This window comes from Peromyscus eremicus, chromosome 20 (assembly GCF_949786415.1).
Source record: "Peromyscus eremicus chromosome 20, PerEre_H2_v1, whole genome shotgun sequence".
NCBI lineage: Eukaryota > Metazoa > Chordata > Mammalia > Rodentia > Cricetidae > Peromyscus > Peromyscus eremicus.
This window is the reverse complement of record NC_081436.1, coordinates 43,323,754-43,336,658: the sequence shown is the minus strand read 5'-3', so window position 1 is coordinate 43,336,658 and position 12,905 is coordinate 43,323,754. Positions and strand designations below refer to the sequence as shown.

General features: G+C 42.8%; 1 protein-coding gene across 1 annotated transcript in view; it reads right to left on the bottom strand.

The window, feature by feature from the left end:
* Positions 1 to 1,284: 1,284 nt before the first annotated feature.
* Positions 1,285 to 12,905, bottom strand: part of Derl1 (derlin 1) — a 28,499-nt gene continuing 16,878 nt past the window's right edge. Inside the window, exons 4-8 of the mRNA XM_059246937.1 lie at positions 12,120 to 12,146; positions 11,542 to 11,637; positions 10,415 to 10,467; positions 8,472 to 8,582; positions 1,285 to 4,856 (exon numbers count right to left, since the gene is read on the bottom strand). Coding sequence (XP_059102920.1) covers positions 4,718 to 4,856; positions 8,472 to 8,582; positions 10,415 to 10,467; positions 11,542 to 11,637; positions 12,120 to 12,146 — 426 coding nt within the window. The 3' untranslated portion in view covers positions 1,285 to 4,717. The remainder of the gene's footprint in view (positions 4,857 to 8,471; positions 8,583 to 10,414; positions 10,468 to 11,541; positions 11,638 to 12,119; positions 12,147 to 12,905) is intronic.

The following is a 12,905-nucleotide window of genomic DNA, read 5'->3' as shown; positions in this document are numbered from 1 at the left end:
CACGCCTTTAACCCCAGCACTTGGGGGGCAGAGCCAGGTGGATCTGGTGTGAGTTCAAGGCCAGCCTGGTCTACAGAGTGAGCTCCAGGATAGGCACCAAAACTACACAGAGAAACCCTGTCTTGAAAAAAAAAATCCGAGAGTTATGAGGGTGATAAGCCTGCAAGGCTGAATAATGCTGAAACTAAGAAGCCAGGCATTATTAAACTCAAACCCTAGTGCCCAGTATGGGATACCTCCTTATAAGCTATTGGTCAGAGGCTCCAGAAGTTTTCAGAACAATGTAAGTCCTTGAAATTCCCCTTGGCTGCCCTCCAGAACTAGTTGTTAAGACTTTATGGCTGAAGACGCCATATACATTGGGTATAAGAGACAGAGAAATCAAACTGGATTTGAGCTGGAGGTTTCCTCCTGGACAGCTAGCTTTCATAGTACCTAAAGATGCAATGTAATGTGATGAGAGAGTGGCCTTACCCAGCTAAAAACCCTACAAACTACAATACCAACCTGCAAAGCAAGATATGCCCACTAGTGCGATTATGGAACAACTGCTATGGGGGCAACCAAGCACTCTGATTGGTTTTGAGGTCCATTCCACAAAAAGAAACCCATGCCTGGCACTATAAACAGTTAAAAACTCATGGCTGAAGCCTTAGGTCCTAGTGGAAACTTACTATGATTGTTTAGCTAAACTGACTCAGTATCAAGCTGCCCTCTGAATACTTTACAACGAAAGGTAGCAGATGAAGAAAGAATTGTTCAAGATACTAAGTTACAGTTGACGGCTTAGCTCTCAACAGGCCATCTCTACTACTCCCTCTGAAGTTGCAGGAACAATGCAGAAGGAACAGGAAGAGTGTAAGAGCTGGAAGAAAGGGAGAGCTATGAAAGTGTGTAGGTATGGCACAGCCATTTCAATCATGATCTCAGAACAGCAGTGGCTGCCAGCAATGTGCCTGCACTAGACTGGGCTTGTCAACAGTCAATCACAGATCACAAAGGGGCCCGTAAGACTCTACTTTCCCTGCTGAACTATGAGCTACTGATGCATTCTGGGGGAGGGTAGACATTGTCTTCAATTGTGTAACTACTGATGAGTTCACCATGCTCCAGTGAATAGTAGCAAACCTATAAACACACAAACAGTCCTGGTTACACTCTGGGTCACGAAACCCAACTCTATAAATGTGAGGAAGGGTCTTGTAGAGAGCTGGTAATAGATGTGACAGGGATAAGAGAGGATGAGTGTGACAGTAATTAAAATGTACTATATAGACACATGTATGAAATTATCAAAAGAACACATTTAATGAAAGAAAAACGTTGGTTTAAACATTGGTTCCCAAAGCCAACTGAGTATCAGAATCACCAGGAACTTTAAAAATATGTAGGAAGGGAATGACACAGATAATTACTCCCCACCCCCAATCCCAAATGAGTTTCATGTCAGAAAAAAAAGCCATGGAGTCCTAAAATATTCATAATGGATACACCTGAATGCAGACATTAACATGTCAGGACAGATGGGAGAGAACAGAACCATGTGGAAGAAGGGAAACACCTGGGCAGGAGCCCTGGGCTTAAACCACACACCCAAGGAATCACAGGACACAGCATCACCCAATCCCAACCCAGAGCCACTCAGGAAAGCAAACAAATAAACTGCCAACAATCACGCTTGCCCAGGCCAGGCTTCCAAGATCCTGCCAGTGAGAAGTCCAGAGGATGTGTGCCTTTTCCCACGGGTTAGCAAGTTTTGTTACCCAGTATTGCCACCACTGCAAATGTACAATGGACCTCACACGGCGGCAAGGAAGATGCCGGCAACTGCAACATCGCCTGTCATTGGTCCATTCCAAAGGGGGCTCAGAACATCACGAGACTGGCAACATCCTGTCGTTATAAATCAACAGGACCGTTCCTTCTTCTTGTTCCGTATCTGTCTATTACGAGAAAGGAGGTGCACAGCTCGGCTTCTTCATGTTGCTATCTTGGAATAAATGCACTGCAAGGCCAGGAAGCCATACTCAAACTGTTCACCTTTAAGATAAAAAACTAAGCATGTGTGTTCTAGTCTGGGGCTCTTCCATAAGGAAGGTTTATATAATTCCAGAACTACAACACTCACATCCATGGGGGAAAGCCTCAAATTTGAAGCACCCTGCTTCATTAAACAAAAACCCAAGCTAGAGGTGGTGGTATATGCCTATTCCCAGAACTTGGGAGGCTGAGGCAGGAGTATTCCAAGTTTAGACAGACAGACTGGGCTACATACCAAGACCCAATCAAGACATACATACCACACACACACACACACACACACACACACACACACACACACACACAAATCACTCTCACATACATTCACTTTTTCTCACAAATTCACACATACCCTTTCTTAGACACTCACACATACTCACTCTCACATATATACACACTTGCACACACATACACTTTCTCTCATATACACACTCACACTCTCACTTTCTCTCTCATACACACACACACACACACACACACACACACACACACACACACACAAAGGAAAACTCAGCACTAATTCTTCCAGGAGTTCCAACATTCTCTAATATATGAACAACCATATACAAAAAGGCTTGCTGTGTCCTGCTAATCAAAAACTACTGGAGATCACATAAAACTGATCCAGTGAAGACAATAACATAAGTTACATCGTATAACACAGCACAGCAGAGGTATGGAAACTTAACATAGACAGCCTTCAAGTTGCACATTTTAATTTACAATATTTACCAGTAAAAAGGATTAGTTACAAAAAGGAAAGCTGTCTGTACAAAATAAGGTTTTTTCACATTCATAAAGAGAACCCACTGTGATGTCTAACCTTGTGAAGTCAAAACTAAAACAGCTCGCTTTGGTAAAACTATTCTGGAAGGACTGGTAATCCAGGCAAGATACTAAACTTACCAGCTTCCTAACCATGTTCAGGAGAAACAATTTCGTGAACATTCTGCCTTGAACAGAAGTTCTACATACTTGCAGACCCTCAGAAAAAGTGCTCTCAGGAACCAGCCTGGTAAGAGAGTATGGAATCTCTTGCTCTCTCCCTGGTAGAGTTCTTTCCGAGTTCGAGCCCCCACCTTGCCCAGGGAGCGCATGTGCAATGCCATAGGGAGAGTGGCCTCTGGAATTTTACAAAAACACCTTTTATCACAGCCTCAGGTCAGCAGGAGAACCAGAGTTTAGGGCCAGCCTCTCTCCACCCAATAGTTTATCATATAAATTAAATATGGAGAGGTACACAAACTTTCAGGCTCCCACTTCCTAATACAACACACATCACAGTTGAGCAGAGAAAGACAAGTCATACTGTCAGGGCACATTTCCTGAAAGGAACCAAAGTACTGGAAACCTGTGACAACATTCAAAGTATAGCGGCCACACCACACTGCTCCCAGCAGTCTGGTTTCAGAATCAAAACATAAAGTAACTATATAAAGCACTGTAGCCTTCAGAAAACTTTATTTAGTGATGAGCCGAGCTCGGCTGGCAAAAGCCCACCTATAAAAAGGGAGTAGGTCTGATTCACAAAGTGTATACATGCATGACCCAAGATAATAAAGATGAATAATTCTAAAGCTATTGGAACCTTTATGTGTGCCTTACTCAGGTCTGCTTCTGTTAGCCTTAAAGACTGACTGACACACATCCGAAGAGCTGTACTTCCCTCACCAGGAACCAAAACACTTGACCAAAAAGTTAAGGGACAGAAAACAATGAAAGAAAAATTTAAAGAGTCTGAAGCTCTCTCCTCCACTGACTCAGTCAACACCCACCCACAATGCAGAGGAAACGGAATCAGTGCCCCGAAGTTTGCCTCCAGGACATGTCTGGCCAGTGTGATCTGGAAGCTCCTAACACAATACAGACAGCATAGCACAACTGCTCAGGGTACACAAAGCCAGTACACCCCATGAAGAAACACAGACAGCAAGTTTAAACCCATTCTCTATGTTAGAAGCACTCCACTACGGTTTTGATCACTTGGCTTAGGGGGGAAAAGTGCCTAGCAACAACTCCTAAACCTCACCACTCCCAGTCTGGGCCCTCACTGACTCAGTGGTGCTTCTGTATATAGGTAACTGAGGCGGCGGCGGCCAATGGCTGCACTGCTGTCAGGGCTGCTCCAGTCCCCACAGCTGAGAAAGCTCTCCAGCCGCTGCTCCACTCTTCTCCCTCCTGTCACAGTCCTGCCAGTAACAGCCGAGAACGAGGTGGGAACAAGCTCTTTGTGACCAAGCTTTGGCAAAAGTCAATAAATCAGAGTTTGTCAAAGGCAAAACCATTTTGTGGACAACTCTAGCTGCAACTCTGGGGACATGAGTGTGAGAAAGAGGAAGGGATCCTTTCACAGGGCTTGGCTAGCCAACCCCACTTGCCCAGCCCATTATTCAGATGGAAAGGGAGGAAGAAGACACCAGAAAAGGAGTTGGTTTTGAAATCTGCACAGCTGATATTTGTTCTTCAGAGCAGTAAGGGCTTGAATGAACATCATGAAACTTGAGGAACACTTGTATTTTCCTTCAGGATTTAAAAATGTCGTCTTGTACGGAAAGACTACATTCAGCGTGGGTCAGGTCCAAGAACGGCAGCAAGAACTTGGCCATTAAGCGTGCCCAGCACTGGGAGGAAACTGTCATCTGCTTAGCATGGCTGGTGAGCAGGCCAGGGCTGCTCCTCACTGGTCTCCAAGTCGGAAGCCCTGGCCCCAGTTGTGTCTCCCGCCTCCGCCATTCTGGTCAGCAGCTCGCCTCATGCTAGCTGGGGGCACACCAAAGCCTGACACCCCTCCTCTCCTGCTGGGTAGCCAGCGGTACCTGGAGTAGAGAGAAGGAAAAAGACAGACAGAACAAAGTCACTTGTAGACCGTCTCCGGCCACTTGGACCATCTCCCTCCCGGGTGTTCCCAAACATCTGTCACATGATGACAGAGGCCAGGGGTACTGTCTTACTTAGCTTTCCTTTTTAGCACCCAGTGCAATGCCCTGACCACAGATGGCAATTGCTTTTCACGTTTCTTAACTTCATCAAGCTTTCAGTTAAATTCACGCTCTCCAGATTTTTTTCACTGATTATAAAAGTAATTCATGCAGAGCAATATGGAAACAAAAAGATTACACACACAAGCCCAAAAAGCAGAAGAACTACCGATGGCTTCTTGGTGTGTAAGCATATGGGTCAGAATGGATCAAAGAATTCAAAAAGAACTCACGTCACTTTCTGAGGACAAACCCACAGGCAGCATGTCTGAGCCATGATGCTTTCTGTCTTAAAGCTATCGTTTTATTTCTAGTTTACCCCTCATCTGTACATCAACTGTACCCTTCCCATCTCAGATAGTGCCAACGTCAAGGCCCCAAAAGGTCACATGATCTCTCACCTTACAAATTAATAAATCAGGCATCACAGGACAGCTAACAAAACTTTAACCTATGTCTCTGTTCTCAGTAATATTTTCCAACATTTTTCTTCATTGTCTGCGTTATTAGTAAATTGACAATGTGTTTGGACCTCTTTGAGTTATTGGGTTCTAAAGCTTAAACTGTTGCTGGAAGGCAGGAAGTATAAACTGATACCCTGGTTTTAAACCCTCTGCACCCAGAGTAAGTCATGACAAGTGACTATTCACATCAACAACCAACAGCATCTTACAGGAAAGCAGCTTACTGTTCAAAGAGCTCCTGTGTTATGTCATATTTAGAAATTCACTGGACTGTCACAATAACCCTGTGAGGATATTAAACACACACACACACACACACACACACACACACACACACACACACACACACACACTTCTTCCCTCCCTTTCCCCCCCCTCCCCCCCTCCCTTCTTTTCCTTTTTGGCTGTTCTTGGGGGTTGAATCTAAAACCTCAGGAGTGCTAGGCAAGCTCTCTACAACTGTGCTATGCTCATGGCCTCTTTTGTAAAATTGTTTGTTTGTTTGTTTGTTTGTTTGTTTGTAACAAGGTCCACTAAGTTGCCCAGGCTAGCCTTGAACTCCAGAACCTCTGGTCTCATCCTCCCAAGTATCTGAGATTACAGGCATGTGCCACAATTCCCAGCTATAAAATTTATTAAATCAAGAAAATGGAGGCAAAAACTGAGTGAGATTCTTTAGGAATAATAGTATTGAAACTCAGATCCCCTGACTCTAAGCTAATATCTATATATACGCCTTCATATGCACTGAAGCTTTTTGCTACAACAGTGAGTACTACTGTTGAAACATTCTTAATACCTTCACACTCCTTCCCAAAAAAGAGAATGACCTCTTTTAAACAGAAAATTAACTGTTGGAAGAAATCTGTATAGAAGAAAAGATATAGCTGTTTTTTAAATGGAGTGCAGAATATGGATTATCTTAGAATTCTACAAGTCAGCTCCTCTCTCTTAAACACACAGACACCGTTACACACGCCTATAATCCCAGCACTTGGGAGGCTGAGGCAGGATAACAAATCTCCAGCTATTAAGAAATCCATAGCAAAACTCTGTCTTTAAAAAAACTAATAAATAAAAGAAAATACAGTTTTATCATTAAATTGAAGTGTCATTTCCAGGTGCCAAATTGTCAACATCTATGACATCCTGCACACTATTCCTCTGAAGTCCACACTAGACCAGCCCTTGAGAAAGGCAGTAGGCCGTCTCACTCCACTGTGTACTCAAGACAATACAGAAGCCGGCTCCACTGCTTAAGCTGAGAGTGAAATTAAATGCCAGTAATTAGAATAAAAAGACACCCAATTATACATAATCAACAAAAATTTATGGTAATTCCAAAGCAGTTACTGCTTTTGCAAGGAGCTACATTTTGCCATCTGATCTTTATGCAAAATTGAACAGAAGGGCATCCACCAACAGAGAAAGCTCAAGCGGAAGGCAGCCTCCAGTGTGCTGCCTGTTAGGATTTTCTACACTTTGTCCACAACTCCAAACTCTCTGTAAGCTGTTCAGTCAGAAAGCAGCCATTGAAGGTAAAGTCACTGCTGGTGACTCCCAGAGCACAGCCTGTTTAAGCTATGCATCTGCCAAACCTCCTTGATAACCCAGCTCAGAGATCCAAACCTGCCCCTGCTGTGGCCTTCAGAGATTAGAAACAGATTGGTCATTTGTTTTTTCAGCCTGAAGGCAACCCAAAGGCAACAAGAGAAACAAATTACTTCTTATTCTCTTTTAAAAACAAACAAGCCACTGAATTTTTCTGAATATTACAGTTTGCAATCAAATGTCTTCCACAAATATACCCTAACCTGCACAGAGCTGGCGGTAAAGACTACTCAGGTGTTACTGCCCCTCACCTACCACTTGGGAAAAAGACAGAACTGCATACATAAAAATAATGTCTTGATTCAATGGGGTTCAATTTTTTAACTCTTAAATACCAGTAACTATTTCCTATCCCTGCACAAAATTTGGTGTCAGGCAGGCTGTGACACTCAGATGGTGATTAACTGGTCCCTCTTTAACAGCCTTCTGCTTCACTGACAGAACGGTCATGCTACTTACACACTGTTTGAGCATCTCATCCCAGCCACCATTCCTCGACATTAGGTACAGGGCTTTAGTTAACCCAGACTCCACCACTATGCATTCAACAATGAGCCTTGCTTTATCCAGTCCTGTGAGACAGGGGCAGCCTCTCAACTCAGACTTATGAAGCAAAGGTTGGAGGTTTCAATAAGTAACTTGACCAGTATCAAAAGTAGTACACAAAGGGAATGGCATCGAACCCACAAAAGCTATTGTCCTTGGCCTCTTCTTAATTAATTCTAAAAGAAGAAAACAATAAAGCACATAGTTCCGAGGAGTTGGGACTGCTACACAAATCTGAAGTCCCTCTCTCATTTTAACTCTAAACAATCTACAAAGTCTATAATATTTCATAGATAAAAATTTAAACCAGGCAGGGTGGTGGCACACCTGTAGTTCCAGCCCTTGGGAGACTGAGGCAGAGGGTGGAGAGTTTGAGGCTAGTCTGAGCTACACAGCAGGAACCCTATCCCTAAAACAAAAATAAAAACACATTTTAGAAAACTGCAAATAATGGGCTAACTTACTCAACCATCATCATGGGTAAAACTGATGTTCCAAGAGAAACTGTGGTGTCATCCTTTATGATGCCTGCCTCTCAGCCTACTGTGTGGCACTCTACAGTACAATCAAGGACCTCAGCCTGCTCAGCACAGCTGATCTCTCTTCGCAATGGTTTAATCTAGTCAGTGATCCTTAACTAGAAGCTATCATGAAAAAGACAGGGATGTGGCACCAATCCCTGGTGTCCTGACCGTGGCCACAGTAAGAACTTTATTGGCTCACATTTCTTCTCCCTTAGGAAGGGAAGTAAGGTATCTCCTCACAAAACTCCAATCAGGATACTTAAAACCACAGAACAGCACAATACGCAATAAGAGGAGAAAAAACTTACAAAAACTGAGGCGTGGACAGAAAATTCCTTCCTCCCAAGTCCATTGGGTATCTGAACATCAGGAAGAAATAAAGATGTCCAACAAGGTTTCCAATGAGCTCATTGATCACCCTGCAAAGAGAGTCAAGTCAGTGCAAAGACATCCAGGCAAGACAGTGAGCTGCACCAAGTTGTAACTAAGAGCATGGGAAAGAGAGCCAGCCTTCACTGTACTCCATGAGAGTCCCTGGGAGTCAGTGACAGCTCCACAATGGGCCCTTTTACAGTGTGAGTGACAAATGTATTCTGAGGGAGAGGGAAATCAGGCCCGAAGAACTAATGAGGCCCACAGCTCTTCAAGACCAACAGCACCTCGGAAATCTCCTCCAAGCCCCCAGCCCATCCTCAAAATATTAACTTGTTCGAGCCTATTTCAGGAGCTGGGGAAGGCGCAAAGGCAGTTAGTTTCTGAATTCCTGAACCACACAATGTTTGTAAAAACAGACTGCCAAGAGAAGAGCATGGGAAAAGAGAAAGATGGACAACAAACGACTGCCCTGGTTTCTCTTGCATCCCTGACAGTAAGATGAGACACAGAGAGCACCCAGGACAGCTGAGCTTCGCCCTGCATCCTAAAGGAAGACTGACATCTCCAGGTTTCCCAGGACTCAGTCCCCTCACGGTCCACTGCTGCTATCACACGCCACGCTCATCTTTATCCACAATGAGATCCTGCCCGAGCAAACCTGTAACTTCTCCACTCTGCTGCCCTTGTGGGTGGGGGAGGGAGAGGGGATTTAGCAGTCTTGAAATGTGCTATGATCTACATAGTCCTTTCTAGTCCATTCACTTCTCTCTGTAAATACACAGGAGGAGTAAGACCACAGAGGGCAAATACATCAGCTATATGAAGGATTAGCACTTTAAAAATCTACTATCTTTTGAAAATATTTGGTAATGTAAGAAATGGGAGCTCTTAAAATATCTCTAGCCTGTGTTTTGTTTTTAAGAAGAACATTCTCATTCTTTTTTCCTTTTTTTTTTTTTTTTTCCAAGACAGGTATTTTTCTCTCTGTACCTCTGGCTTCCTGGAAATCACTATGTGGACAAGGCTGGCCTTGAACTCAGAGAGCCTACCTCTGCCTCCCAAGTGCTGGCATTAAAGGCATGCACCACCACACCAGGCAGAAGAAACTTTAAAACTTATTTGTATGTGCATGCCTATGTATGTGTGCACATGGATATAAGTCCCCAAGCAGGCCAGAAATATCAGACACCCATGGAGCTAACGTTACAGGCTGTTGTGTGCTGCCTGACAAGGGTGCTGGGAACCAAACTTGGGTCCTCTGTAAGAGCAGTCAGTACCTGCTCTTGACCACTGTGCTGTCCCTCCAGCCCAGGACAGTGCCATACAGACAGCCTCTCTCTGAACGTGGACTGGAACTATACAAGGTTGTCCTACCTCTCAGTGCTAACTCCAGCAAGAGAGAAGAAATGTGGCCCTGCCTGGCCAAAGTTCTATACCATCAAACTGTGCACAAAACTACTTCTTATCTGAGACTCTCCATTTCTATGGCAGTACGCCATTTTCAAGGCATTATGGAAGTGCCTTAAAAATACACAACAGAGTAATCTTATGGATAGGTTCCTAAGAGGAATCAGGGCATATTAGTTCTGTTATTTGCTCAGTATGAATACTGAATACAGAAAGGCACATGTATTCAAAAAAAATATGTCTAGAAACACAATGTATCTAGTGACAAGCTAACAAAATGATAGCTATCAATGTCAAAGGTGCTTAAAGTCCTGCTGTGCAACCAATTATAACCAAACATCTTTCAAAGGTTCTAACATAATCAACATTGAGATTCTTTAAAGTCTTTAAAAAACTAGGACATGAAGATAAAAATGAATTAAGTTTCCCAAGGATTGGTTTCCAGTTAAATAAACCTAAGAATACTTACGAGCCTCCAATGATATAGTTGAATCCAAGGATAACCCAAGGTAAGTAACAGGCCTAGGAAAGAGGACATGGATGTGAACAGCCATGTCTGAGGACACCATGGCACTATGGGAACTAAAAATGGGGAAGAAAATACTAACTAGGGCTTTAAAGAAATCACTAGGTCACTACAAAATTTCTCAAATCTAACACCATCCCTATCATACTTACATCTTCCTATCTAAAACTATACTTATCTGTATACTTGTAACTGCATGGAAGGAGTCCTTTCAAATACAGTATATACCCTGCTGAGTTAATATTAACAAAGAAATAAACAAGTGTCTATGGATGACACAGTAAAACCACCCCAAACTCTAAGACTCCAAGCAGCAAATGGTCACAAATAATTAACTTGAATTTTTATCTAACATTGTATGTGGATGTCTTGAACTAACACTCTCCTAACAAGGCTTTAGCTTTCCAGATCTAACATTTGAGCCCTTGGGCAAACTTAAGACCTCATTCCAAAGGCTTAGTGAACTTCAAGGGAACTTCACAAACTAGTAAAAAGAAGGTTATACATAAATGGCTGTAAGGCTAACTGAGGTAAGTACTACAAAATCTCACAGACCAGACAAGTCTAACTCCAGGCAGGAGACAAGGATGTTCAGTTCTGTAATGAGTAGGACATTACAGACAGAAAACAGTAAGCTCGGGTAGCATTTGAGAGTAATATTCTAGGTAAAGTATTTAGAACCTAAAAGGGAGTGCAGAAGGACAAAAAGATTAGAAATAGCAGAATTCCTGTATGTTGTCTCTCTTGCAATTTCTCTTGGGTTCTCTCTATCTCTCTGACTAACACACACACACACACACACACACACACACACACACACACACACACACACACACGGTCACTGAAGGACATATCCTGAGGAGCCTGAAGTTCAGAGGGATTGGAAGCAGTATCAGCAAGGGATGCTGGGATGGCTAGAACAGGACTGAGGAGGGGGAGGAAGGTACCAGCCTATGCTATACTACTCTGCAGTGACCCCTTCTGGAAGTGTCAGAAAGGTACACATTACAGCTTAGGGGGGATTACTACAAAGATAAGAATTAAGGTTTTTTTCCACCTAGGTAAAGTACCTTAAATCGTGTTCCAAACCAAAATGATACAATCAGGTCTCTGTTCAGCTGGGCCCAGACATAAAGTACTGACATGATCAGAGGAATCATCAGCAACTACAAAAAAAGTCGACATATGAACCTCTGCTCCAGGAGCAGGCAACAAGGATTTAATATGAACTGTCTACATCATCTACTCTCCAAAAATCTGCAAATGAAACTAATGATTAGAATTACGAACTAATTGCATCATTTATCATACAATGAGTTCTATAAAAATCTATAATCAATATAATTATGTTTTTACATGAAGTCAGAAACATCAGTTCAAGCTGTTATTTGAAAATAAAGTTTTTCCTTAATCATATAATATTTTCAAGGAATGCATAACCTCACACATGCCCAGAACATACTGAGTGCTCAAGCATTAACCAGAAATAACCAGAAAAGTCAATGATTTATTTATTTATATAATGCCTACAAGAGCCTCAAAGGTTTAGCTAAGAGTATATTCAAAATAATAGCAGTTATCATTTTATATGTTCAATGTAATCTTAACTTCCAAAACATACAGAAGGGCAAATAGTTGAAAGACTTACCTGCATATCCATTGCTAAACCAGTAATCTTGGTTTGTAAAGTTAAAGATCATATGCAGAAAGTATTCAACAGATATCAAGGTTGATCTGATTATTTCCCTCCAGTGGAATTTCATTACACTGTTCCAAAGAAGAGCATTTGTCTATCAATCAGATTACTTAAGATATGGGAACACACCAAAGTTCTGGTAACTCTGCATGAATGTCCCATTAGCCTGTACACTCAGTAGAGCAGGAGACACAGAAATGAACAACCTCGGCACAGCTTGGTCACTGATATCTTCTTCCGGTGCCCTGCTACCGTTTTAGCATCTCTCCTTCAAGTACAGGATGGAGATGGCTGTGCATTTGAAACAAAGGATGATCCTGCTCACACACAGGGACTTACAGCATGAATAAGTCCATAACCTTTCCCGCCCCCGTATTCTCTTAAAGGAGAGGGTGAATCCCATGCCCTATATTTTTCTGGCTCTTGGCCAACTACACATGGCAGTCAGGTCCAACTGTTTGCTATCGACTGTGCCTCGTAGAAAGATGGACTATGCCCACAATAGGGACCTTATGGAGGGACTAGATTATTATCTAGGACTCAAAAGATGGACAGCAAGGAAGTCAGAAAATAATGCTGGTTATAAACTAGTTTTCTGGTAAGCACCCAGATTATTTCAAAAGCTGTCTGCAGCATGGACTGTACTTCATGGACAAACTGTCATTCCAGAGAACACAGAGAACCAGGCTCAAGGAGACAGCAACAAAATTCAATTGAATAAGGAAAAATCCCAGAGGC